Source organism: Alternaria postmessia, assembly GCF_024291825.1.
Source record: "Alternaria postmessia strain BMP 2775 chromosome Unknown scaffold_110, whole genome shotgun sequence".
Taxonomy (NCBI): Eukaryota; Fungi; Ascomycota; class Dothideomycetes; order Pleosporales; family Pleosporaceae; genus Alternaria; species Alternaria postmessia.
In genome coordinates, this window is record NW_026260183.1 from 1 (window position 1) to 26,643 (window position 26,643).

At 51.6% G+C, this 26,643-nt stretch overlaps 9 protein-coding genes across 9 annotated transcripts; 5 read left to right on the forward strand and 4 right to left on the reverse strand.

Annotated features, from left to right (window-relative positions):
- Positions 1-1,053: 1,053 nt before the first annotated feature.
- On the reverse strand, positions 1,054-1,531 carry J4E82_010054 (uncharacterized protein; the record flags this gene model as incomplete). The annotated part of the gene is made up of 4 exons (XM_051736270.1): positions 1,054-1,119; positions 1,178-1,201; positions 1,251-1,391; positions 1,448-1,531. The coding sequence occupies 4 exons, from the start codon at positions 1,529-1,531 to the stop codon at positions 1,054-1,056; spliced, it is 315 nt and encodes a 104-aa protein (XP_051583944.1).
- A 386-nt stretch (positions 1,532-1,917) lies between these two features.
- J4E82_010055 (uncharacterized protein) lies at positions 1,918-2,574 on the forward strand (the record flags this gene model as incomplete). The annotated part of the gene is made up of 1 exon (XM_051736271.1): positions 1,918-2,574. The coding sequence occupies one exon, from the start codon at positions 1,918-1,920 to the stop codon at positions 2,572-2,574; it is 657 nt and encodes a 218-aa protein (XP_051583945.1).
- Positions 2,575-2,754: 180 nt separating this feature from the next.
- J4E82_010056 (uncharacterized protein) lies at positions 2,755-7,737 on the reverse strand (the record flags this gene model as incomplete). Its single annotated transcript, XM_051736272.1, has 3 exons — positions 2,755-4,470; positions 4,523-7,567; positions 7,621-7,737. The coding sequence occupies 3 exons, from the start codon at positions 7,735-7,737 to the stop codon at positions 2,755-2,757; spliced, it is 4,878 nt and encodes a 1,625-aa protein (XP_051583946.1).
- A 2,245-nt stretch (positions 7,738-9,982) lies between these two features.
- On the forward strand, positions 9,983-10,830 carry J4E82_010057 (uncharacterized protein; the record flags this gene model as incomplete). The annotated part of the gene is made up of 2 exons (XM_051736273.1): positions 9,983-9,990; positions 10,116-10,830. The coding sequence occupies 2 exons, from the start codon at positions 9,983-9,985 to the stop codon at positions 10,828-10,830; spliced, it is 723 nt and encodes a 240-aa protein (XP_051583947.1).
- A 450-nt stretch (positions 10,831-11,280) lies between these two features.
- On the reverse strand, positions 11,281-13,323 carry J4E82_010058 (uncharacterized protein; the record flags this gene model as incomplete). Its single annotated transcript, XM_051736274.1, has 1 exon — positions 11,281-13,323. The coding sequence occupies one exon, from the start codon at positions 13,321-13,323 to the stop codon at positions 11,281-11,283; it is 2,043 nt and encodes a 680-aa protein (XP_051583948.1).
- Positions 13,324-13,883: 560 nt separating this feature from the next.
- On the forward strand, positions 13,884-16,789 carry J4E82_010059 (uncharacterized protein; the record flags this gene model as incomplete). The annotated part of the gene is made up of 4 exons (XM_051736275.1): positions 13,884-13,889; positions 13,962-14,242; positions 14,298-14,752; positions 14,961-16,789. The coding sequence occupies 4 exons, from the start codon at positions 13,884-13,886 to the stop codon at positions 16,787-16,789; spliced, it is 2,571 nt and encodes an 856-aa protein (XP_051583949.1).
- A 1,392-nt stretch (positions 16,790-18,181) lies between these two features.
- On the forward strand, positions 18,182-20,345 carry J4E82_010060 (uncharacterized protein; the record flags this gene model as incomplete). The annotated part of the gene is made up of 5 exons (XM_051736276.1): positions 18,182-18,186; positions 18,467-18,670; positions 18,726-19,335; positions 19,388-19,623; positions 19,685-20,345. 5 exons carry the CDS (start codon positions 18,182-18,184, stop codon positions 20,343-20,345), a joined length of 1,716 nt encoding a protein of 571 aa, XP_051583950.1.
- Positions 20,346-20,830: 485 nt separating this feature from the next.
- On the reverse strand, positions 20,831-22,941 carry J4E82_010061 (uncharacterized protein; the record flags this gene model as incomplete). Its single annotated transcript, XM_051736277.1, has 5 exons — positions 20,831-21,519; positions 21,569-22,241; positions 22,291-22,325; positions 22,379-22,787; positions 22,855-22,941. The coding sequence occupies 5 exons, from the start codon at positions 22,939-22,941 to the stop codon at positions 20,831-20,833; spliced, it is 1,893 nt and encodes a 630-aa protein (XP_051583951.1).
- Positions 22,942-24,569: 1,628 nt separating this feature from the next.
- J4E82_010062 (uncharacterized protein) lies at positions 24,570-26,243 on the forward strand (the record flags this gene model as incomplete). Its single annotated transcript, XM_051736278.1, has 2 exons — positions 24,570-24,573; positions 24,631-26,243. 2 exons carry the CDS (start codon positions 24,570-24,572, stop codon positions 26,241-26,243), a joined length of 1,617 nt encoding a protein of 538 aa, XP_051583952.1.
- Between the last annotated feature and the right edge of the window lie 400 nt (positions 26,244-26,643).

Here is a 26,643-nt window from a genome sequence, read left to right on the forward strand (position 1 = left end):
CAGTCTCAGTTCGCGATTCTAAAAAATGTCTTGGCAGTCAATCAGGTCAGTTCACTACCTCCAGACTGACAGTTTGAACCGCAAAGATGAACTGACAACTGACTGATTGACTGATAGCAACTCTGCTGTGCGGCAGCTTCTGAGCCGCTAATACCACCCCCGATCACGGCCACCTTTCCGGGAGAACTCGTCAACTCAGAGAGAGACCGAAATTTTGAGGAGTGCTGGATGTTTGGAAGACTTGTAGAAGGAGTAGGATCGAAGGTACCAGCTGGCTTGTTGAAGAAACCACTAGCCACAATCAATCGGTCAAACGTACGGGAGTCTAGCTGGCCGGTACCGTCGTCGCTGATAACTTTCCAGGTACGATCTTCTTGCAGGGATGCCTGGACAACCCGCTTCCCCAGGAGCAGATTATCAGTGATGCCAAAGCCTTTTGCGTATGCTTCAAGATATCGTCCCACTTGCCACGCTCTAGGGAACATGGGCGGAGCAGCTAGTGGATGCACAGCGGGTCTCGAGAGATCCAAGTCTACCGAAGTCCAAGGCAAATCGGAAAATGCAACTGTATATCTGCTCAAATTGGTCCGCATCTCTGGACTGCATTTGTCACTTGGTCCTCCATGTCCATCTCTCCACATGCCACCTACGCGGTCTGCTGCCTCATACACGGTAACCACATAGCCATGCTGTTTCAAAGTCCTCGCAGCAACTATCCCTGCAGGCCCAGCTCCTACAATGCAGACAGACTGTTCCTCTCTATGGGCAGTCATCGCCGGCTGAGCTGCGTGGCGGCGAAGCGGGGGAATGACCAACGGAGATATGGGCGGGTGCCAAGCACTCAAACACGAAGTGCGGCAGCGTAGAGCTTGGGGCAGCTTTGAGAGAATGATGATTAGCAGATCTGCAGAGAGAGTGAGGTGGTGTTGAGAAGTCCGATGCTAGCCTGTGATACGCTAGTGAGATGCCCCTCGGAGGATCAACCAATGAGAAAAAAGGTTCAGCGCAGGACATGATGGCAGATGCGGAAGGGCGATTTTGAAACAACGAAATCTATTCAGTGAGTACTCCAGAGTTGATCAGAGTCCCTTTCATGGTCTGGAACTGCGTCTTTCCATACTATGTAGGTGTTAGTGAGCGACTAGGTCATGTTGTGTGTGCTTTGAAAGCGGCGTACCGAAATCAGATACCGAATGTGACCCTGTATCGCGATTAACTTGGATATCGAAGGCGAAGGAGTGTAAGCGTACGAGATCGGTAACAGAGCGATGTTGTTCAAATTCTGATCTTGCGAATTGCCGCATGTCCTTCCGTGCTCCTACATCGGGTATGTTGGAGGTACTGCGGACTATGTCTCTCCACAATGCCAACACGCGTTGCCGCTGAATGAACTATATGACAATCAGCAGGCGTTGCATAGTGTAAGTCATGTGTTGGACAAACGTACGTGGTCCAGGCCCACAGGTCTCTTTCCTCGTGCTCGTAGCCGGGACGGAGGCTTGGACGCTACCGTGGCATATCTTCGCAGCATTCCCTCGGTTGTATGTGGAACACTCGGATCAGCTGAATCTGACAATGCGGATGTGGACACGAAAGTAGTGGATGGTCGACTGGATGAGGCTCTTTACAGCGATGCAGGCTGACGTATCGAGACGAATAAGCTAGGCTATGATGATGCTAGTCATCCAAGGATGCGCGTGCAGGATCGGCGCCCCGAAACGACGTGCTCGAAAGGACACACAACTGGGATGAGTGACTACCGGCACTGATTCCAGAAATGGGCGTCGAGTGTACTCACGCCATGGACCCCGTGTCGCGTCTTCCCCACCAGACGCGACGCCCAACCACCAAGCCCACGCATCCGCAGTCAGCCCGATACCCACGTTAATCCGTCGCAAACAACGCGAGATTCACGACATGGCGCACGTCGTCGCACGCGTACAGGCAGTACAGACTCTGCTGCGAGAAGACGTATACCTGAGCGCATACGGCGCGCCGCATCTGCCATGTCCGCTGTCGTTCCAGTTTGTCCCGTCGGCTTTCGACCTCACCAAGGACGAGCTCGAAGCTTGCCTCAGCCTCGTCAACAAGACTTCGGGACACGACTACAAAGCATCAAGCGTTGGCTGGAACCCGCGCAAGAAGAGAGAGGAAATGCTCGACGGCGAGATGATGTATCTCCTGGTGCGTCGCCGCCCTATCGACACGGCTGGCCAGGGTAGCATGGAGGGCACCAGTAGCGACGACGGCATTCTTGGCTTCACCTCCTTCATGTTCACATACGACGATCCCCCGCACCAAGACCGCCAGGTCCTCTACATCTACGAGATCCATCTCGAGGAGCAGCTGCGCGGACAAGGCCTTGGACCCCGTCTTATCAAATTCATCGAGAACGCGGCACACGCATGCCAAATCAAAAAGACGATGCTTACCGTCTTCACCGCGAATAAGCGCGCAAAGAGAATGTACGAGAGCCTGGGCTACGCCAAGGATGAGTCTAGTCCAAACGATAGGGTTACGAGGAACAAGGTCATCAAGGCCGATTATCACATCATGAGCAAATCAATCGATTGAGGATATTCATTTAAAAAAAAAAGTAAGAATGCTAGACAGTCTATACACAAAAGCCGAGTGCTGTGTGGTATCTTGGAACGCCAGATTGTGCAAACAAAATCATCATCCAACCAGTCAAACCCCCCTCTTCATTATCTTTCTGTTGTCTAACCTCTTACTTTCCGTTGTACCATTCATACACTATCCCCACAGGCCGCAGCACACGAAACGACCCCACTGATTTCGCTTTGTACCCTCTGGCTTCTTCCCACTCGTCTCTTCCTCCTCTTCGCCAACGACGCGAAGGAAGACTTCGTCCAGGGTGGTAGGCGAAACAGAGTAGTACTCCAAACCCAACTCATTGCGGTTGGTCTCCAGCAACTGGATAAGACCAGGAATGCCACCGAGGTCGGATGCTGAAGCAGCCGAAGATGTGGTGTTGACTTGATGAACCTCTGCTTCGGTAATCTTACCAGTTTTCGCATTTTCAGCATGTGCGGGCAATGCAGTGGATTCGGAAGAGGCGGCTTTGAGAACTTTGAATCGGAGTTGTCCGTGGCCTCCACCTCGCGAACCCCATTTGTCAAGTTGAACACCAGGAATCTTCCTCTGGACCCATTGCTTAACAGTCTCCATCTCTTCTTCCGTGGTTTCGGGCGCAGATTTGAGAACAAGCTGTACGACCCAAGCGTCGCCGTACTGCTCTCCTAGATCACTGACAGTACCCAGGGCAAGCATCTTGCGCTTCATGATACCAACGCGGGTGGCGAGTTTGTCTGCTTCTTCCATGGAGTGAGTAGTTATCAACAAGGCGCGACCAGGTGCCGCAACTCCGAGCAAGGTACGCCACATGACTCTTTTGGCAGCTGCATCCATACCAGAGGACGGCTCGTCCAGCAGTAGAACCGATGGGTTGCCCATCAAGGCGATGCCCAAGCTGAGCTTCCTCTTGTTGCCACCTGAGAGTTTGGATGCGAGACGGTCGTGGAAGCGCCCCAGACTGGTAGCTTGGAGAATTGCCTCGACACTGGCTTTGGGATCGGGCACGCCGCGAGCGCGAGCGTAAAAATAGAGATGCTCGGTTACCGTCATGGAATCCATGGCATCAAATTGCGGACATACACCGAGATGACCTCGTGCCGCTGCACGCTTGCTGATGATGGAGATGTCTTCGATCAGAACATCACCACCGCCGTTGATGTGTGTTGTAGGGTGTATGTCGCCACGGATGAGTGAAATGGTTGAAGACTTTCCCGCACCATTAGGGCCAAGGAGGGCAAAGACCTGACCTTGTGGGATACCAAAAGTGATGTCGTTGACAGCATGGTTAGACCCGAAAGTCTTCTGTAGATGCAGTGCGCGCAGACTGTCTTTGCTTTGCTCAGCGCGTGTGATTTCAGCAGCGACAGCAGCAGGGACGGTGTCCACCGTCTCCTCCGAATGCTGCTGACGACTCTTCTCGCGGTTAAGGAACGCTGGTCGGTATCCCGAATCCCACCATACGAGGGCAATGAAGAGTAGGATGATTTGCACGACGAGGTACAAGATAGGCCCTCCGTACACAGTCAAAGCACCGGGATAACTTGGAATTTGGTTTCCATCACACAATACGCTAAAGGAGTTTAGAGATAGCAACTGCGTCCTTAACAAGCTTGCTGATGGCGAGATCAGCGAAACGGTCCAGTGGAAGTACTCAATATAAGAGTCGATGGCGTAAGCGGGCGCGTAAGTCAGAATGGCCATGTAACCGATAAAGTAAATGAGATAAAGTGACACCATGCCACCAGCAGCAAAGGCAAAGGCTGCCAGTTGCGATGTAACGACGATGGATATCAAGTAGGCGAAAAGAGTTGCACAAAGACCATAGAGGAAGAAGACCACGAAAAGGTAGCCTGGTGCATACCATGCGTCGGAAGCCTACGGTATTGTCAGCTGCGAATGTTTATACAAAACGTAAGCAAGAACTTACTGCTACAAAGATACCTGTGGTGACAGCAGAGATCACAAGCACGAACAAGAAGTCGAACGCAGTATACGCCAGCCACAGTGGTACAGCCCGAATACCGTTGCTGTAGTGCAGCGCTCGCACGTTCCTCAGTCGCTCCTGTGTGGGGTATAAGGCAAACAGCGCAGGGTAGACGCACATGGCCAGACCGAAATACAGAATCAGCTGGAGTGTGTCGCCCATATTAGGAGCGAACGGCACAGCGAATTGCTGATACTGCGTTGAGATGGTGGTGTTCGTTAGGATGTTGTCAAGGGTATTTAATGTGACGAGGCCGCCGACGACACCGCCATTTGCAAGGTACGCCATGACTGGCGGACCATTCTCGTTCAAGAAGAAGCCGCCCGGTGTAATGTTGCGGAACCGTGTGTTGACGAAGTCATTGAACTGGTCAAGTGTGTCCACGACGTAGAAGCTGTCCTCGGGAATGCCTGTCCGTTGGATTATGGTATCAATAGCAGGGCCAACGGTACTCCTCGGACCGATGGGAATGAGAGGGATGTCGTCCACGTTGGAAAGTGAGAAGATGGTAGGGTCATTGGCGCTGGCTCCGGGGTCACAGCCCACAGCCTCGTAATCTTTCAAGAAGAGAGTGACCAAACCAGCGGCAACAATTGGGAGGAGCAGAGCAAAGATGTATGGCCAGAAGTTGCGCTTCACGATGGTCATACGCTTTTGTACGAGGATGAGCATCTGCTTGAACAGACCAGTACCACGGCCTTTGCCCATCTCCAATCTCTTGTCAGTATCAGAATTGTGGTCTGAAGGTACCTCTAGGTCTTTGTCTGATGCTGTTCTTCCAGTTTGTTCACCGTGATCGGCATCCATGAGGTTGTATTCCTTTACCTCCTCAGCGTTGGCAAGGAAGACATCTTCTAGTGTCGGGCCAACGATGTCGTAATTCTTAACCCCGTAATCTCTAAGAACATCGACGAATCTGGTAGCGGGCAGCGCGTTCTCGAACTGATACTGAACCATGCCCTCGGAGGGTGCAGGCTTCTTGATGGCGTCTACTGGAGGTTTGATCGGAGCGTCCTTGGGATACGTGACGTGATATCCGGCACCCACTTCATGCTTGAGCTGGACCGAAGTACCCTTGGTTTTGAGTACACCACGAGAGAGAATGGCAACGTAGTCAGCGAGAACATCTGCCTCGTCAAGGAAATGCGTGGTAAGCAGAAAGGTGCGGTCGCCACGCTCAGCAAGTAGAATTTCCCAGATCTTCCTTCGTGAAAGTGGATCCAAACCAGACGAAACCTCATCAACACAGCAGACCTTTGACCCTCCAGTGAACATCATAGCAAGCTGAAGCTTCCGTTTCTGGCCACCAGAGAGCGTGCTCGACTGCGCCTTGATTTTGTGTCCCAAATCACAAGCGCGGATAAGGTCTTCAATGGTCTCTTTTGTGTCATAAGTTCCAGTCGACTTGAGCTGATTGAAGATGCGGACATGCTCGTAGACATTTAACTCATCCCACATGACATTCTTTTGCGGGCACAGTCCAAGACCTCCAGTACCATCAATCTCAATGGCTCCACTGGTGATCGAGTTGAGACCAGCGATGGCATCCAGGGTGGTAGACTTTCCACTACCGTTGGCGCCCAGTAGGACCATGATCTGACCTTTACGCGCTTTCATGCTAAAATTATCCACGGCGATGACTGTCTCTGGAGCCTTTACTCCGAACTTGGTGAGAACATTTCTGCGGAACCAACTTGGAGTCCAATGCTTTGAAAAGTTTGTCAGAATAATGTTGTGATCCGGCGAGGAAGTCGTAGTCTTCCTGTCCGCCGACACGGTACCATACAGCCAGCGCTCGACAAGAGCTCCTAAGAAGGGGTATACGCTAGTTTGGATGATGGCGAAGATGCAAAACACGATGCCGGGGGTGGTCCAAATATGATCTTCATAATCCGGTGCGGCTCCTACAAGGTTCATACCAATAAGCTGTCTCTCAAAGCGGGCAACGCAAATAATGAAGAAGACGTAGTTGATGGATGGAAACAGCAAGCTCAGGACATATACAGCACCCGTGCTGAAGGGTCCAGCGACTTGCGCGATAATGGCCAGCAGGATGGGGACAATGACAATGGTGATACCAGATAGTTGGGCTTTGCGGAAAAAGGCGGCTCCGAAGATGGAGAAACTGGTCAAGGACAGGCCAGCGAGAATATGGAAGATTACCAATATGGCAGCATTGGATGTTTTGAAAGCCAATGCCCACACAATAGCTCCCATGATGACCCAGCCTGGAAAGTAAATGATATCAAATGCAATGTGCATTGACAAAAGGCGGGCAAACTGCGTATGCCATGCTTTTTTGGCGGGAGACATTGCTTCTACCAGCTGTGATATGCCACGTTCTCTTTCTTCTGCCATTTGGCCCGTTAGTTGGTAAGTCACACCGCATACACCAATGTACAGAGCGACGCCCATGATGTTGATGAGCGCACCCATGTACAGCGTCCTGATGCGATCGTCATATTCCTGCTGCGTACGCTCTGTGTATGGATACTCATCAATGTCGGGAACAGTCGCCGAGCCGTCAACGGCGGCGATGGCCTGGTCGATGGCGCGTTGGAAGGGCAAAATATAGATCTGAACGTCGTTGTCGTCCTGGTCCACGTAGATCTCCTCTCCCAGTGCTCCGTCCGATCTGATGGTGTAGTTCCAGCTCTGGCCTTGGCCTTGGCTCGGACTGGAATGGAAGGACACTGCACCATAACACGTACTGGCACCGCGCAAAGAGCTCTCGCACGTGGAGAGGAGTTGTACGTCTTGCTGGATTGTGATGGGTTGTAGGCCGGCATCACGGACCTGAGTCGAGAGTTGTGCAATGACCTGTTCGATATCGCCACCTGTGTATCCGTTGTCGACGAAGACGACTTTGTCGCGACCGCCCGTGGCAGCACTGAGCGCGTTGGGGAAGGAGCGTATGAGGGACGGGGTACCGATGCCGTACTCGGAGGGTGGGACGAAGAAGTTCTTTGCGTAGGTAATGAAGAACATCTGCACACGCCTGGTCAGCCATGGCCCCGCCGTTGACATGTAGGTGAACGTACAAATATGATGGGAGCCCAGAAAGCGCGCACGCTCGTGAAGAACCAGTGGCGAACGAAGACAACGAGCAGCGTCTTCTTGGTGAGGATCCATGTCTGGCTCACGATTGCGCCTGCCATGGTCGCGGCCGTTGCCCGCGGTGGGCGCGCTGAGGGTGCAAGTCTAGGATCGAGTCGTTCACGTGGCGTCCAAGTCGTATGTCCTGAGTGTAACTACTTTGGGAGGATAAAGGCAACCAGAAAAAGACAAAAGAGCGATGTAGACAGGTAAAAAGAGGGTATTGGTTAGTACCTAGGTAGCGAACCATGGATGGCAAATACCTCATCAATGTCCTCCATCCGTACCCAGCGTATACGGCACGACGCCGAGCAGACGATGTCTTGTCGGACGTCTTCGACTACCGCATCCCCTGTCCATTCCCTCACGCCATGGTCCACATCGGGCGCTGGCGAGGCGCATGGCGGATTGATGTTGTGCCGGTGGGGCATAGGGGAACGAATGACACAGCATGGCGTTCAAAAGCCCTAAACTCCCTGCCAACGGCCCGGCTTACCTCACTCTGCTCCAAAGAGCTGGGGCAACGCCTGTCACGGAAAGCGCCAGATCTCACCTTTATTTCGACGTCCGTCATGGTCACGACCACGATTTCGCGTCGACATAGATCCTGGCCTGACTCGAAGCGCTGTCCGCTTCGCTTCTACAGGCCTACGCGAACATGCCTCGGCAACGACCTGATTTGCCCAGACAACGCCCAGTCGCCGAGTCCTAGTCATCATCGAATGCGTCTTCGGTGTCCTAGAGATCGCGATGCCGAAGAAAATGACAAGCCTCGCGTGCACACCCCTGCATCGCTGCGCCTCGCAGGCCTAATTCCCGTCGCGTCATCGATTCCAAGCTTCTGTGCGAAGCGCGAAGGCGATCATCCAATGAGCTGGGATCAGACGGGCCGACATGGCTTTCTTCTACCACAGACGTCTAGAAGCATTATGAAGAAACCTAACAGAAGCGTGTTTAGTTCATGTTTGCTCTTGGCGCACCATTCGAGTCGGCGCTTGCACTTTTCGTACTCCATAGTAACGAACAAGACCCTTCTTCGCCCTATATATTGCGAGTGACTACCCATAACACATGGCATACCCCGGAGTATCGTCGGTAGCGAATTACACAACCAACGACTACCCAGGTAGCGTTACAGGGTCTAACATAGAAGCACAAACGTCTTTGTTCTACGGACTGAAGGAATGAGGATTCTACTTATCCTTTGGATAGTGATATCTGTTCTTGGTAGCTGGGTGACGCTCAACTAGCTCCGGAGTGCGTCCAAGGATGGATTTGTCCAGCACGTGTGCTTCTTGCTTCTTCAGGAGGGTACTCTCAGCAGCTGGTCTTTTCCAGTGACTCTTGTATGCTTACACACGGTTCCTCTGTCGTTTCGGCTCGCCTGCCAATGTGCTTCAGCCCATCAAACGGATTCCTCCATGACCCGCCAGCAGAAGGACATGTTGTCCAACACAAAAGGAAAGCAAAGACGCGAAGCAACTGCGTTAGAACACACGAACGACATTCTACAACTACAGATAGTGTTGCGTCTGACCGGTGGTGACAGTGGAAGAGAGAAGAGGCGCTCGACGCTGACGCTGACGTTTGACAGATCGAAAGTTTGGCCGGCTCCCCTTCCCGTCCATGGCACAACGACTGCCTGCCTTGACAATGCCCTGCTCCGAGAGCATCGATGTCGACATCGACGACAGTAGCAGCGAACGCGCTGCTACATGACATACTGACTTGACGATCTTCTGATCGAGTGGGCTCTTGACTGGACAGTCTTTTGATTGAGTGGGCTCTTGACTTGACTGTGACGGTGGGAGTTGGGCGGTGGTTGGCATGGGCCGCCCTATCGCGAATCTCGCATCCAGGCAGTTGGTTGTTCCTTTGACTGAGTGGGCTCTTGACTTAGCGATGACGATGGCAATTGGTCTCTGGAAGATCCTAGAGCTGCTCCATTGAACTTTCTTGCTTGTCGAGTCGTTTGAGGGCGTTTCCGAGAAATGGTGACTTGTCCGTCATCTCCTGACTTACTGTTGGCGATAGTAGTCAGTTCTCTTAACTACTCGGGGTTCGTTTGATGGCCATGACAGCTCTTGAATGGATGGCACTTGATCTTTTAGATTTTAGAGTTGGGTCATTAAACTTCCTTGCACGTTCGAGTCGGTTGAGTACCCTTCCGCAATGTCATGAGTCGTCTGTCAGCTAACAGTCTGCAGAACCACTAACCATCATTCCCTACTATGTCGAACTGCACCCGTGTCGTGAGCTTGTCTGTCACTTCTAAGTAGACATGTCACAACAGTAGCACCATTGTCAATGGCAAGGTTAGTCACCGAGTGGGCCCCAGTTACTGTTGTACTAATAACATGCAGACGCTTAGACCATATCAAAGCAAACGACTACCACGCACTCACTTACCCCACGCTCATCGAAGACTCTTCCTTCTTAGCTGTGATTACTACTCGCTTACTTCTTACACTTATACGCTCGACCGCTCAATTACTCAATCTTTACTATATCGACCACCCGACTTACAATGCCTGGCCCTAGGCAACGCCACCAAAACAGTGAGTCGGGTAGAGCCAACCAACGTGCCCACGAAGAGCGTATCGCTCGTCGCGCAGCAGAACGTGAGGCAACACAACAAGTTCGCGGTCGCGGTCGCGGTCAGCAGCAAGAAGATCGCGGTCAGCGGCAGCAAGACATACCCTCAGGTCGAGGTCAAGATCATCAGCAGCAAGGCTATCTACAAGATCAGGGTCGCGGCCGGCAGCAGCGCGATCAAGGCCATCAGCAGCAGGGCTTTCAGCCAAGTCAAGGTCAAGGCCAGTATCCAGACTCAGGCTGTTCACAAGGTCAGGGCCAACAATTCCACATTAAACTGTCTAATGCATACTGACTTGAATAAAGCAGCACCTGATGTCACTCTTTCGCCTCGAAGTTCCCCACCATTTCCCTCGCCAGTAAATATCGGGCCTAGTGCTCCTGATCAATATCTATACCCCGGTACGCCTTTCCAGGTCCTAAATCCCAGCTACACGCAACGGCCGTTACCAGAGCCAGCCTCCGCTCCCCGTCAGCTACCCAAGACACCCCCACCGCCTGTAGTAGCATTTTCGCCGGGGACTGAAGCTGTAAGTAGATCCTTTGATGTACCTAAATGAGGGCTATACTCTCATTGGTCTATCTTCATAGGTGAATGACAGATCTTTAAATAGTAATTGTTTGGGAGGTCATGAGTGCCACAGACTTCGGAAAGCAATGGGATGTATATTTCTTATTTCATTGAATGGCAGTGTAATAAGGGAAGCCGTTCGGTATAGCATATGCAATACATTGGAGAACAGCAAAAGGGTAGAGGTTTTGAGACAAATGGAACTTTTATCGAACCTATTACAAGTCGTGTGTGCTGGCCCCAAAACGTGTTCCTTATGCTGCGTGAAGCCATGTCTTGAGAATGGGATCGTAAGTTTGCTGTGTAGTTGTGTACTCTAACGATATTGGTTAAGTGCTAGAATGGCAGCCATACTCTTGTGCGTAAAAAAACATGTTGTTCTGCGCCCAGAATATATATTTGCTCCATTTTTTGCGGCATATGATGTATTGACAAATGCTCACGGGCCAGAAACAGTAATGTACTTCGTGTTTGTACGACCAAAGTAGGCTTCCTCATCATCGTCTAGATTCCTTCCGGGCGTAATCATTCCCTCTGGCTCTTCGGCGTATGCCGTCGGATAAGCGCTGTCATCGAAGTCCTCTTCTACCGGAAATTCGTTTACGAGACTGGCCAACTCCCAATCGCCACTGATATAACTGTCCATACTGAAACGCTCCTTGCGGTATTCAGTCCAATCCGGTTCGTTGTTTACCTCCTCTTCTGCATCTTCTCCGGTCTCCCAAAGGTCTTGCTCAATTCCACTCAGAAAATCCCAAACATTCGCCAGTAGCTCCTCGTGTGGTAGAAAATAGCTCAGTGACTCGTTGTCCTGTCCTGTCCAGTCACTCCATGCTTCCAATATCTCCAGACGAGGAAAGTGCGCTGCAAGTGGTTGTGCCCATAACCGGACGAGCTCTTCTTCAACGAGTGGATCGACCACAGAGCTACATTGGGAATTTGATGAAACAGTGTACGCATCACTAACGATCGATAGGATTGACTGAGGACGTGCGAAGGCGACGTGCGTCAAGAACTGGAAGAGCGGACTATTCGAAGCTCCATTACCGGAGAGATCCTTTTGATCCACAGAAGCGCTTCTTTCGTGACCATCAAGTGTTATGGAAGGCGCTTGAAGTGCATCTTCAATTTGAGAATAATCGTCAAGCGCGGTTTCGAAGGCTTTCGGATGCGGAAGACCCCGTAGTGTCTGTAGATCCGGAAGATGGAGTGCAACTTTCATGCGCAAGGTTTCAAGCAGGGGACAGTATTTACCGAGGCTCGGTAGCGCGGTAGATTCCAGATCGATTGCACTTTGTGGATGAAGCTTCATGCTGAGGCTCAAAAGTTGCGGCAACTTCCTACAAAATGCTTCGAAGTGGAGGCTCGAAATCAAAGACCCATCTATTGCACTAGGTTCCGAGGCAAGAAGGTCGACATGTTCCAATTTGGGACAGCCATTGGCAAGGTTCACCAAAGCCTCACCGTGAAGGAGTGGATGTGATACGGCCGATGGAAAGTTCTGCGCGAGTGCGCCAACGTTGACTCGCATTGATCGAAGTTCACCGCATTGCGCCATCTGAGCTAGTATGAGATCAAGAACATTCAAATCCCAATCCTGCTGTGCTCGCTCTGGTATTCTAGCAATGTCTAGTTGTACTTGTTCTACAAGTGGGAGGTGAGGAAGAAGTGCAACGGCCAACTCAGGATAGCACTTGAGGTGGAGCTGCCTGAGCGAAGAGAAAGGGGAAACAAGCGCAACGGGACCCGATAAGTATGGCAATAGTTGCAGGCCAGGGTCGAGGTCGATGTGTAGAGTTTCCAGGCCTGGTCGGTTACTTAAATGTCTGAACAGCATATCCTTGCCGGAAAGGCTAGCGTTCATCAATCGCACGTTCGTGATGCTGGGCACGGAGTCGATCACATCTACCAGGTTTTGATAAGACACAGGATCTTCAGGACAGAAGACATCTGGACCAAAGGTAATGCTAGAGAGATTGGTACATGCGGAAAAGGCTGAAAGAACAGTGCCAGCGACGTAATGCGAATTACCAGATTGCGATCCAAGGAATTCCAGTTGTGTAAGGCCTGTGTGCAGCATAGTGTTGATTGCTTTTGAATGCGTCGCCCAGTCTATTTCCAGCTCCAGTATCTCGATTTTTGGCCAATATAAGCCTTCGAGGTATGCAAGATCTCCGCCACCGTCTGTAGGTCCCAATACGAACAGCCTCTCGACTTTGTTCGCATACCATTGTCTTCGGTCGAAGGTCATGTCCTGCAGAGCCGGAAGGTGCGGGTAGCGTCTCCACAGGATAGACGTACCCTCGTTTGCCCAGATTTTGTTGACCATGATTGAGGGTACCAACGTGGGCCGAAACTCGAGAAGTTCAACCGGCTGGTCGGGTCCCTGCTGTCTACGGTCCTTGTACTTCATGTCGGACAGAAAATGTAGAATCAGTCTCACGATACGAGGATCCGCGGCAGCCGTGGCTGCGGCAGCCATGATTGCGCGAAGACGAAGGAAAAGCAGCAAAAGAGCGACTCGAAGGAATGAAGTGACAGAGAAAAACGTGGGTGGAGAGAGCGCAAGGACAGTTACCTAGGGCGGCAGAGGCTGTGGGTAGACAGTCATCCTGCTTTGGACCTGGTCGCTTTTCTCGCAGCCGGGCAAAGCGAAATCCCGCCCGCTCGCCACGGCTGATCGCCAGGGGGCTGCGGAAGCCTGATAGCCTGTCATTACGCGTCTCTGCAAAAGCGATTGTGAACTGTATAATTCCCATGTCGATAGGAAGGCATGTTTGGGTTCCAATGGAGGGAGTTCTTGGGCGCCCTCTTCGTGAAGCTTGGAAGCCGCCAGCTTAGTCAACCTTGGAAGCGCGTTGGCCTTCCAGCGTGACGGGCCGGACGACCGCCGGAGCTGTGTTAACACCGCAGAGCTGCCCGGTCGAGTCTACTGATCGCATACAGACAGCGTTCGTGCAAAATGTGGCGCAGATGTCAATCTTGCACGGAGTTAACGCCGTTGCTATTGGGGGACATTACGCCCGTTAATCACAACTGACCATGATGGTAGCGCTTACGCTTGAGCACGCAGGCATATACAACAGACGACTCTGGAACCACGATTAGACAGCTAAACAGCACATCAAACGAAGAAGCGCAGTTGCCATGCATCTCATACTCACTGGAGCGACAGGGCTGGTCGGCACGTCGGTCCTCGACAATATGCTTGCACAGGAGAGCATTAGTCGTATCTCGATCCTGAGCAGACGGCCTGTCAAGATGGCCGATGGACATGCCAAGGCGAAAGTCATCATTCATACAGACTTCAACAACTACGACCAAGTCTTACTGGAAGATCTGAAGGATGCACAGGGTTGCGTGTGGGCCTTGGGCGAGTCACAGAATGCTGTCAGCAAGGAGTGAGCTGTTTTCTATAAACTGCTATAGAGGCCTTATGCTAACATGCTTGCTCAGGCAATATGTCGAGATAACGCACGACTATGCCATGGCTGCTGCGCGCGCCTTCTCTACCATGCACCCAGACTCACCCTTTACGTTTGTCCATGTCTCGGGCGAGGGCGCTACGCAAGCGCCAGGCACCTTCACACCGCTATACGGACGAGTCAAAGGACAGGTCGAGTCGGAGCTTCTCGACTTGGGCAAATCGAAGCCCATGTTCAGGGTGTACAACGTCAGGCCAGGGGGGGTGGACTGGACAAAGCATACGGCGATCCATCCGTTCATACCGCCGCAGGCTGCGTGGAAGAAGGCGATGATAGCGCCAATGAATCTAGTCTACAAGGCCATGATGACGCCAACGAAGGAGATGGGAGCCGTCATGACAGAGCTGGCCATGTCCCGGGGCGAAAGGTTAGAGGGCAAGGACATTGGCATGGAGGGGCGGCTGGTTTCCAATGTAGCCCTCAGACGTATGGCGGGGCTGTAGAGATGATGTTGGCTGATAGAGTGGTAGACACGATGAACTTGATATGCTTGATGCGACGGTACCTGAGCATCCGACTGTGCACGTGGGAACGCTGTCTGTGCGTGGGTGATGACGGCAGTGAGACCCTGGTTCGCCGGGTGGGGGCGCGTCCGAGGCCCAAGGAACGCGTCGCCGCATCTTTCTCCCCACAGCTCCCAGCCATCGCCTCATTTCTTTCTGGCGCGACTGCAAGTTCGACACGCCATATAATCAACCGTCCGCCTGCCTTCTCTGCTCGATTGTCTCTCCAGAAATCTTCTCTGCCATGGATTTCGACGAGGCGCCCCCGTCGTCACCACCGCTCGCGTGCACCACCATGGACCTCCCGCCCAACCCCTTCTTTGAGCGCAAATATACTGCCTTCACCACCAAGTCGAGCTCGCCGCCCCCCGTCTTTTCCAGCGATGACTCTCGCGAATCCGTCGATGTGACCAACTACGAATCCCCTCGTATCCACAAGAACAAACGCAAGGGCGCGTGGTGGGACAGTCGCGAGTCTGCCCACACGACCCCAGAGGTGAAGAAGACGAAATTCGAGCGCAATTTCGACTCTGGCATCTACATGCTCAGCGATGCCACCAACAGCTCCGAAGAACTACCTCCGCCCCAGTACATATCGCCTTACAACATGAGGAGCAAGATGCCGCTCAAGCGCGCCCCCAACCCAAATGCCTCTGATGATGAAGACATGAACATGGGCAGCACCAGTGCTCCAACAGCAGAGCAAGCCTTCGTCCAGCAGATGGACCATGGCATTGCGCGGAACCAGGAATCCTATGACTTTGATGGCCAGGGCCTCGAGGACAGCGACATTAGGCACATCGGCAACCTCAAAACCGTCATCAGCGACCCGCCCGTCCACGACACTGAGCTCCCCACGGCGGGGCAGTACCGATCTCTCCTCCCCAAACTCCAGATCCACCTCAGTAAGAACAAGCTCTGTCGACTGGTTCCATCTCTGTTCGACCTTGCAGATCTCACTGGTCTCTACCTGCGTCAGAATGAGATTGAAGAGCTTCCGCAACAAATCAGCCGTTTAACCAAACTCGAAACCTTGGACGTGTCTCTCAACAAGCTAAAGTACCTCCCCTTTGACGTCATCTCCCTTCTCTCTCCACATGGGAACATGACCCGCCTCACTTTCATGGGAAAAGATCTACTTCAGCCCATGTCTTCTCATAGATTCTCAGTCGCCGACTACCAGAAGCAAGAGCAAGCGTCTCTTCATCACACCGACTCGCTGCCACTCGATGAGGTGCGGGAAGACGCAAGCAGTCAACTTGCGCACTTGTACCAAACTCTGGCGACTTGCAAAGACCGCGACCAAGCAGTCTGGCGGATCCGCTATTTCGAGTCTTGGACAAACTCTTTCGGTGGCGGAGATGACACCTGGGAATGCAATGTTGAACAAGACGTTGGTTTCTATCCGCACCATCCCTCTTTGCCCTTGGATGTTATGAACGATAGCCAAGTGCTAGCCCACGCACCACGGTACATTGCCAGGACACTAGTGTCTTACTATGACCAGGGCGGCAACGTCCTCAAAGGATCTCCACGGCTTCCTTGTTCCAACGAAGAAGAATATCCCGTCATTGTCGAAACCAACCAAGGTACATACGGTGTTCCTTCTTCACCTTGGTTCACCCCTCCGTCTACAAGCAAAATGTCCTCCCTCGTCACAGCTAGCTTATACAGGGGGCTCAGATCTACGAACATCGGTACCATCCGTGCGTTCCTCGATTCGGATTTCCTCCCCGTCGTGGAAGCCATCCTCTCGCAAGCAGAGGAGAATGCCGCTGACGGGTATGGTTTGTTCCGCAGGTGCCATACCTGTCACAAGGAGTACATTGTGGCACGCGCCGAGTGGATTGAGTTTTGGAGTCGGGGAGGCGAATTCGTTCCATTGAAAGCCAGCGTGTGCTCCTGGGGCTGTGTACCTGTAAGCATGGTGCAGAGGCCGCAGAAAGAGTTGGCATGGTGAAGTCAGGAAGCAACTAGCGGACATGAAGAGCAGCACAGTGAGATGCACATGGTAGTTTGGGGTCAGCCGGCTGCACGACGGGTTTCACTTAGGCTGTTTCGATGATCCCGGCCCGTTCGTCACCTTGCCATCTTGACCATTCTAAGATGATGTAATCTGCCATACCCTCCGTCCACCTTCCATCGCCTTCTACTCCACTACCTTTCCTCCATACCCGTCTCGTCAGCCAGATTTGCGCGCTAATGCACTTTGCTTCTAAGCTCGATAGAGCAAAAGCAAAGATTCTGGACGCTGGGCGAGGTGCGCTAAGTCGCATCGGATTCTGGAAATTGTATTCGTGACCACAAGAGGGCAATCCATCATCTCTCCCCTCTCTCAAGCTGTATTCAACAGGGTCCATGTCATGTCGTGTGTGCTCATTGACCTGGCACGCGAACCCCGAGCTCGAGACCACGTCGCAAATAACTGGCATCCATATCCCAAGAACTCAATCTAGAACGTCCGGCGCATGAGTCCTTGGTATTTTCCTCTATAACTCCACATCCTACGAATAGATACGTCTACGCTGCGCTCGCACTCTCATCTGGTGGACTGGAATCAAAACAGAGTGGCCTGGTGGATGACAGAGACAGGTTGTGTTGATCGACGGCAAGAGAGGGAACTATCACTTTGAACGTGGGGCGGAGATCTCTGAGGCGGGGCGGTTTCCCATCCCCGAGGCTGTCTAAGATGCGGCATGTCTAAGTGGGGTCTACTCGAGCATGTCGTTTTGTACACTACGATCCGGTTGCCAATGGTGCCTAGTGACTGGTGATCCTTCGGTCAAAATCATGATCAAGAGGATAATAGGCTTTCAAGTTCGTTCTGAGTAGTAATTATCAACTCCACCATTTATGAGAAATTGACGCGAGAAGGCATGTCCGCGCTGCCGCCTCCTGTTGTAGTTAGGCCGCGTGCTAATCCTGACCGAGTTTAGATTGATTTGGTCGGAGAATTGCGATAACAACACGCCGTCTGAGTGGGCATCTTTCAGGTATCACCATTCTCTGTATCTCATATCCCGGACTCGTACGTGCACGTAAATGGGACTAGCCGCCTAGCCATTGCTTTGTCAAACATACACCATGGTTCCAAGCGTAATTGTCGCGTCTTCCAGTACCGCGCAGCACATCTACATATGCCCAGTCAATACAGTGCTGGATGCAAGACAACCGCAGATAGACATGTAATCCCGAAAATCTCTCCAAAGAGCTTAGTTTCCCCATACAGTGTGAATGAAGAAGCTTATCAGCTCTTGCAATCGCTTGCCATCCTGCTTATCGGCGCCTATCTTCAGCCCTCGTTCATACCCTTGCCGGTCTCGACTCAATCCGCCGAACCACCGTTCGCAACATGACGTGAGCGGCTGGAGAAGACCATATCGACGTTTCAGCTGGAGCCCATCTTGCCTGGCTTCGGTGCATTCGCGTTGACACTACGCACGTTAGGAGGACAAGCCTTCCTTGGGTTGCACGACTACCGGCCATGGCATGCTGACAAGGGTTGCTTGAGCCTACCGCATGGATTGCTCCTATCTCGGCTGCATGTACATAAACGGAGTTCTTAAGCCCTGTGTCGCCGCGCGTTGGATCCCTGACGTGCTTTGAGCATTCCACGACAGCGAAAACTGATCCTTAGTGCAGTGATTGACAACGCAGACATGTCTGAGAAGAAGGTCGAGGAGTCGACTGTCGGAGAACAGAATGTGGACTATGGCATCGGCAATGTGCGAAACTCGCACACGGCAAGTCGTAGAAAGAGTTCCGCTGTTGATCCGGCCATCATTGCAGGAGAGATCTTTGATGAGCGTTATGAGACCACGCATCGAGGTCTGAAGTCAAGGTAAGTTGCTGGCTGTTCCCCGTGTGGTGTGGGTTGGGGGGCTAATATAGAGCAGACATGCCCAAATGATTGCTTTGGGCGGCACAATAGGCACTGGTCTCTTTGTCGGCTCAGGCCAAACCCTCGCTCGCGGCGGTCCAGCCTTTATCCTATCCACCTATATCGCCATGTCCTTCTTGATCTTTTGCACTGTTGCAGGTATCATCGAAGTCGCCGCCTATCTCCCGACTCCTGGGTCTTCTATGAACCTCTTCGGATACCGCTATGTCTCCCGCTCAATGGGCTTTGGACTCGGATGGTTATACTTTTACTCTCTCGGGATCTTGGTACCCTACGAGATTACAGCGGCTGGATTGGTCATTGAGTATTGGAACCCACCCGTGAACATCGCAGTGTGGATCACGATAATGATCATTGTCATCGTCGGGCTAAATTGCTTCCCAGTCAAGTTTTACGGCGAGACGGAGTTTTGGTTCGCTGGAACAAAGGTTGTGATGATTTTGGGACTGCTTATCTTGTCTTTCATCCTATTCTGGGGCGGTGGTCCCAAGCACGACCGTCTCGGTTTCAGATACTGGAAGAACCCTGGCGCGGCAAATACATATCTAGAAGAGGGTAATGCGGGGCGGTTTGTGGCACTGCTATCTACCATGGTACTTTCTGCCGTAAGTGAACAGCTCCACAAGGTCTAGTTCAGCTTCACTAATCCCTGTTTAGTTCCCGTTTACATTTGCCCCCGAGCTTCTTGTAGCAACAGGTGGTGAGATGCAGTCACCGCGGCGGAACCTGCCTACTGCTGCACGCCGATATATCTACCGTCTTCTTTTCTTCTACGTCGGCAGTGTGCTTGCAATCGGTGTTATCTGTCCCTCAAATGATCCCATTATCACCTCTGGGGGATCTGGTGCCGGTTCGTCACCATTCGTCGCAGGCATCAAGAACGCCGGTATTCCGTAAGTGGCCCTGTACGAACTGATTGTGGGCCGTTCACTGACCTCGTATACACGCATCTAGGGTACTCGACAGCGTTATCAACGCCGGTATCATCATAAGTGCTTGGTCATCAGGAAACTCCTTCCTCTTCCTCTCCTCGCGCTCCCTATATGCGCTTGCGCTTTCTGGTAACGCGCCCTCCATCTTCAAATCATGCACTAAGTCTGGTGTGCCATACTGGGCTGTTACAGCGTCTTCACTCTTCTGTGCCCTAGCATACCTGAACGTAGGCAGCGAGAGCGCCGTCGTCTTTAACTGGTTCGTCAACTTGACAAACACGTCTGGCTTCATCTCGTGGATCTGCTGCGGCATCATCTTTTTGCGTTTCCGGAAAGCTTGTGAAGCGCAAAATATCACCGACCTGCCATATCGTTCACCAGTCAACAAGTGGGGAGCTTGGTGCGTTATCGTTAGCTTCACCTTCCTGTGTTTGATCAATGGATTTGATGTCTTCTGGCCTGAGAAGTGGGACGTCAGCTCTTTCTTCACTGCATACGTTGGTATTCCCATGTTCTTTTTATTCTATGGAGGACACCGGATCTGGGCCTGGAGCGATACCTGGGCTTATGATCCAGCGGAGGTGGACATGAAGACAGGCTTGGATCAGGTTCTCGCTGAGGAAGTACCAGCAAGAACAGTGAAAGGGCCGTGGTGGAAGAAGATTACATTGATCTGGCAGTAGAAAGGAAAGAGGGTTGATGAAGCTGTGAAGCAAAAGTAGGCAATTCTCAATCACCAAGGATGTTCAACAAATATTTATTACTCCATACTACTCACACCTTATGCATTTCTTTCTGATCTACAGGTAATTCCGCTCATCCTGTTCTCATAATTGAGTACATTTGAGGGGTGTTGACCGGTCTTTATCAATTTGTCTCGTATTACTGGTCGAGGGAGTTGCAAGTCATAGCCCTGGATTTCTCAAGACTTCGAAACTGTAGGAGTTCGGAAATGGAGGGCGGCACCTTGGAGGAGGGGTTTCGTCTAGTACCGAGTGGGACTAGTGTCTAAGAGTGGTGCGTCATATCTAGGTGGCTGGACAACTGATTGCGAAAGCCCAACATGAACCCACGAACACGCCCGCCATGGCATCATCACATTTGCACTAAGGTTACCAGGCCCTGGACTGATTCAAAATACTTTCGCGTTACCGAACGCACTAAAGGCTTAGTCCTCCTCATCTTCCTTCTTCCGTTGACGGTTCAGCTCATCAATGACCTTTTTGCCGCATGCCAGAATCTCCAGTGTTCGACTCTTATTATCGTGATCCCTCGTCTCCGGGACCAAGAAATATGTCGTCACAGCACCCGCTACCATGAACGCGCTCATGACTTGTAAGATGTGCCCGAAGTTCTGTCGTTCCCATCTGAAATCGTCCTGGTTTTTAGACTTGTCGGATTGGAAAGCATACGCCAGAAAGATCTGCACTACCCAAGACCCGAGTTTTCCACTAGCAGCAGCTATCCCGTGGCAGGTACACCGATATCTTGTCGGAAAGATCTCAGCAGGAATGATGAATGTCGTCACATTCGGCCCTAGGTTGAAGGCGATGTGACTGATCACATACAGTACCATCAGTCCTGATCGACTGCTGTCGAGCAAGTTCGTCCAAGCGCTCCCGGTTACGATGAAGAGTACGAACAGAACCAGGAACCCCCAGAACTGGATCACTTTCGGTGACACATACTTGACGATCTTGATCATCAGCAGACCACCCACAACTGTCCCTGTGGAAACCATAACCAGGGTATATTTGCTGTTATCGCTCAGTGTCTGGTACACAGATGACTCATTTTTGATACCACCCGGCCAGATGTGTCTGACAATCTCTGGTGAGGATAGACCCAGCCCATAGACTGCCTCAAAGTCAGTAAGTCTGTCGCAGCGGCTTAGTGGTCTACTCACATGCGAAATCGAGAAACAGCCAAGCCAACGAGGTTCCCAGTAGGTACTGCCAATTCTTCTCGGCAATAAAAAACTGTTTTGCATCGGTCCATGAGGCGAGTGGAGGGGAAAACTCTGGATCTCCTGGAGAAAGCTGGACCTGCGGTGCTGCAGTGGTACGAAGATGCACGTTACTGAGTCGGTGCTCGGATTCACTGTCGCTCTCAACCTCCTCGTCAGGTGCAATCACTGAAGAAGTAGTTGAATGCCTCGAAGCAGGCCTTCGGCTCTCCGATGAAGCAGGCACATTCAATAATTCGACCTCGCCATGTTCAGGGTTCGCTTCGGGCGCGCCGAAAAAGTTCGCGGTGTCCTCGAGAGTACCTTTCGTGTTTTGCAAGATGTCCAGTGTGTACCTCGGGCTCTCTGGGATTGTAAATCGAAATACGAGAGCAATGAGAGCCGGCACAACGCCAATGCCGATGACAAGTCTCCACAGCCGATCGATAGCTCGAAAACACTCCAGGTCGGTAGGTTGACAAGATCCTACATTATTCTTGATCCAGGGCTTGTACGCTTCTACTGCAGCAAGCGACAGGACATTGGCGAGTAGTTGTCCAACAGGTTGAGCAAAGAAAACCCAGCTCAGCATGCGCGCACGGTGCTTGCGAGGAGCGAACTCCGCAGTGATAACCTATTTCACGATCAGTAAAGCGACGAGCACGCTCGATATCGATACATACAGCACTCAAAGGGTAGTCAGCCCCGATACCAATGCCTCCGTAATGTCAGTACTATCAAGAATCCATGAGCCAGGTCACTCTTTCTTACCCATAATCGCTCGCCAGGTGATTAGCCACCCTCCAATCGCCATGCTATTCTTTTCTCCGTTCGAACTCATGAGTAGCAACATTGTACCGACGATAATGATTACCAACTCGAGCCCATACATCTTGCGTCGGCCCAGAAGATCTGCTGCGAAGCCGAATCCTATCTGACCTACCATTGTACCCGCAAGTGTTGAACACATCATGGCCGTCTTGACCGAGGACGGCACCGAGGGTATACCACCTTCGTCGTGGTTAGGCCAGTAGACGTAACCTAACATAGGAGTAACGACATTCAAGGCGAAGAGTCCGAACGCATCTGTTAGGAAGCCGATGCCAGCGACTACCACTACCCAGACCTGGAAGGGTGCTGAATCGATTGTTGCGAGCGTCCATCGCCGACGCCTTATCTCCTGTCACTAAGATCAGCAAGACACCTACAAGCAGTGAACTCATTGCGTGTGAACAGGAATAACCCACAGGAATGCCGCTCCCGCCTGCGGTCAAGTCCTCTATCCCGATATGGTGGCCCTTGATTGGTCGTGTGATCCAGTTCCGAAGACCCATCGTCGCGTTAATGATGAACCTCTTTTACAACAGGTAGTCGCACCCCAACGCGTATGCTTTGGCAAAATCTCTTTGTGTTGCGTCGTTTGTTGTACACAATCCTCTCGGGGCAGCGCAGTTCATATTGAGGGCGTACGAAGCTTCAGCCTCCACTACGATGCGCATCACCGAAGCCACTCTTAGAAACTCATGCACAGCCCGAGGCGACACAATAAACCGGTCAACAAAAGGGGGTGCATTGGAATTGGCGCTACTCATGGGTTCTTCCTCATCGTGTCCAATCTTGTTCTCTTCGCCGAAGTCAGACTTGGTGGCGTTTGTTGCTGCAGAAAAACCGCAGCATAGCCCTGACATGTCAACCTTACAGGTCATCTGAGATTACCATTGATGGCTAACTGAGGATGTCATCTGCGACTCGTCATGTCTAGGGCGGGTGCCAGCGCAAGAATGAACACAGTTGCGGTGGACAGTGTGGACTTTGGACTTGTCAGAATGTCTGTAAGATGGAATCATGATATTGCCTTCAATATTTTGAGTGGAAGCCGCGCGGTCCTGGATGATGATGGTTGGCTAATCTGGGTATCTGGTAGTTGACGATGGCCGTTCGCCTCCCCACGTGGTGATCTTCGCATCCTCATTGAACGTCAAAAGCCGCCATACCGGTTTCGGTGAACCATCCTGATACCGCCACATGCACGAATACGAGCTGTATGCCGCTCTTGAATAAGATCACGGCTGCAAGTAGTGCTTCCGACGTTGGAAGGCTTGAGAAATGCGCGTGCCTGGGCTCTAGTAGCATGTCAGATAATATGCTAAGCCACTCCAGATGTCGCAGCGGTCTGCCTTTGGGTTAGCCAAGTTATGCACATGTCGGGAAGCTGGATGTAAGCTTGGAAGATTCTTCTACAACCCCGTTTGCGTCTCTCAGAGGCTTGAACTTCTCTTGACTGTTGCCTCCACTGTGTACTAGCAGTTCCACAACGCATGGTCAGTCACTAAACATCCTGTGTTGCGCTTGAGCGCGGCGCAAGCGAACCGAAATGTCTTTTGGATGTAGTCCATCCAATGTGTTGAAGCTGTTGGAGATCTCGACTCGTGTATACCTTGCTTTCAAAGGTATGTTCAGCTACCACCCTGCATCAGTATCTTCCAGGGATCAGCTTGCTAATCCCTACATTCAGATGCGAATGAGAACTCAGAAGCTCAAGTTAGTGGGCTTGTGAAAGAGTTCACCACCTTCCATACTTGTCTCAAACAGCTAGGCGAATTGATGAAACAATATGGCCAAACAATGCCATTTCCCGTCAAAGATTTCGAAGACACGCTGAAGAAGTGTGAAAAGACCCTGGAACCATACGCTGATCATCTCGTCGATAGGAAGATGTCTGTTAAGAAGTTCATCTTCACTATCCGCTATATAGGGATGGAAAAAGAAATCGATGGACTGAGAAAACAGATCAGCGGTCACTATCAAGCTCTCAACATGTGCATCTCATTTCTCCAGTTGTAAGCGTCATGCGCACTCAGCGCTTAGGATTTAGTCGCTGACCGCCACTAGACGGCTTCATCTCGAAGCAACAAAGCAAACTCAGCGCCTTCTCGATGCCGCGCCATCTCGTACAGTAAACATGGGTCGCCGCTCATACTCCACTCACAGTCTTGGAATTTCCAGCAACCATACGCCATTAGCGCTTGCGCCTCCTGACGAACACCCATTGTTCAGCGAATGGAAGATTTTTGATAGATGGCTACAAAGCGAGGATGAACGCATAGCTCAAGAAGCGGGATCGTCACGGCCCCTATCGCTAGGCGACATACCCGCTTCTGTACCGAGTGGCGATGTTCAAATCGCTGCAGTACTGTATCAACTTAGGCGACAGGTTGACGATGCGATACTCATTGAAGAAAATCGCGCGAAGCGGGCTACTGCCGAGAAACGAACACACCTGGTCCCGAGCGATACGATGAAGCAGGAGGTCCGCGATATGCCACCAGCACCACCGCGAGTGTATACCCTCAAGACAGACCATTCTGGTGACTTTACGGAGTCTGGCCAAGAACTGATGAGTGACTCGACAGCCACCATCCGTCCCAGCTTGAGCATACGACCATCATCCCCAGATTATTTTGGCTCGTTCAACTGGACACAGTCGCCAACATCAAAGTCTCTTTGTTCGGGCCGAACTGCCTCTATGTCTACAACAAGAAGTAGCGAATGCTATTCAGCAGGTACTACCCCAGAAAAGTCGCTATCTCCCACGCTGCAACGCAGTCTTTCGCGCACATCGCTGGCCACCATGGCATTAGGTGACGCTGCACTCGATTGGAAGCGCGTCTGTCGCAATGTGCAGGTTGAACGAAAGTCTTTAAAGTACGGGCCCGAGAACCGTGAATGCGACGTTCGGTGGCGATATCGAGAAGATACTGGCATCTCGCTGCGAGCAGTATATTACTCTAGCCAAGATGGAAAACTACGCACTTGGACTGAACAGCATTTCCCTGCCACCGGTCCATCGATACCATTGACTACCACATACGCTGACGGTGCAGTGTCTATTGATTTTCCACGTGGTTCGTTCGGAAGACTATACAAACAGTACATTGACATTAAATACACATTTGTTGGTCACGAATCAGCGGACAAGTTCCAAACCTTATTATACACCAACAACGGCGTCGATCCTGCCGAACTTAAATTCGATCGACCTATCCTGGCTATATCGTCAAACAAAAATCCAACTGAATGTCGTAACAAGAATCTGCGATTATGGCGGCGCGTTGAGACGCAGCTGGTAGATGGCGAGCTCATCACATCCGAGGTTCTGGTTTTGCTATTCTACACAAGCGCGTTAGAAGAAGAGAAAGGTCACTGGGTCGAGGAGCCACATTACGCGTTCGAGTGGCTTGCAGATTCTATCTACAAGAAAGAAAGCGACAAGCTTACTCTTGTCTTTTCAAAAGACCCATCGCGTTGGGCGACCGATAAGCTGCTCAAACGCCGCAAATCATCGACCCGGTCCGAGTCCGAGCCTGTGAACTCTTCTCTCTTCGAAAGGAAACGAAACGACTCTATGGAGATGCCAGAATTGGCGCGATCAGAAAGTAGGGCCTCAGGGTCACTGAACGGCTCGCTCCAGTCGCCGAGGAGCATATTTGGAAATGGCAGTGGATTTTCGAGAGCGGGCAACTTAAATCGGTTTGGGTATTCGGAATTGGACATCAAGTTTCAAAGCAAGAAGGATAGAAGGGCATTTCTAGATGTCTGGAAGCAACACGTGAAGCCGTTGGTTGCGGCTTCATGATCCCACGTTACAGAAAGGGAGACATTACCGGGGTGTACTGTACTATGGAGGAAGAAGAAGAAGAAGAAGAAGCACAGCGCATGATCAGGCTGGCGAGAACGACGGTGTTGGCTGCCAATATAGGCTAATATACGCAAAACACGTTGATACCAATAGCTGGATGGTAATGAGTGAAAGTCTTTCTATGAAGCCTTTTGTAGCAGTTCCGTTAAATGTCACATTATTTTGTTTGTCTATGGGGTACTTGGACAACCTCGTGAAATAAAATGAGTTTGAGTATAGAGGAACAATGCTCTACCCGATCTCACCCATGGTGGCTGATAAGAAGACAGGATCCGTAAAGTTCTTTTCGCTGCGCGCTCATCGTACCCAAAACGACGCTTTGCGCTACATTATGCAA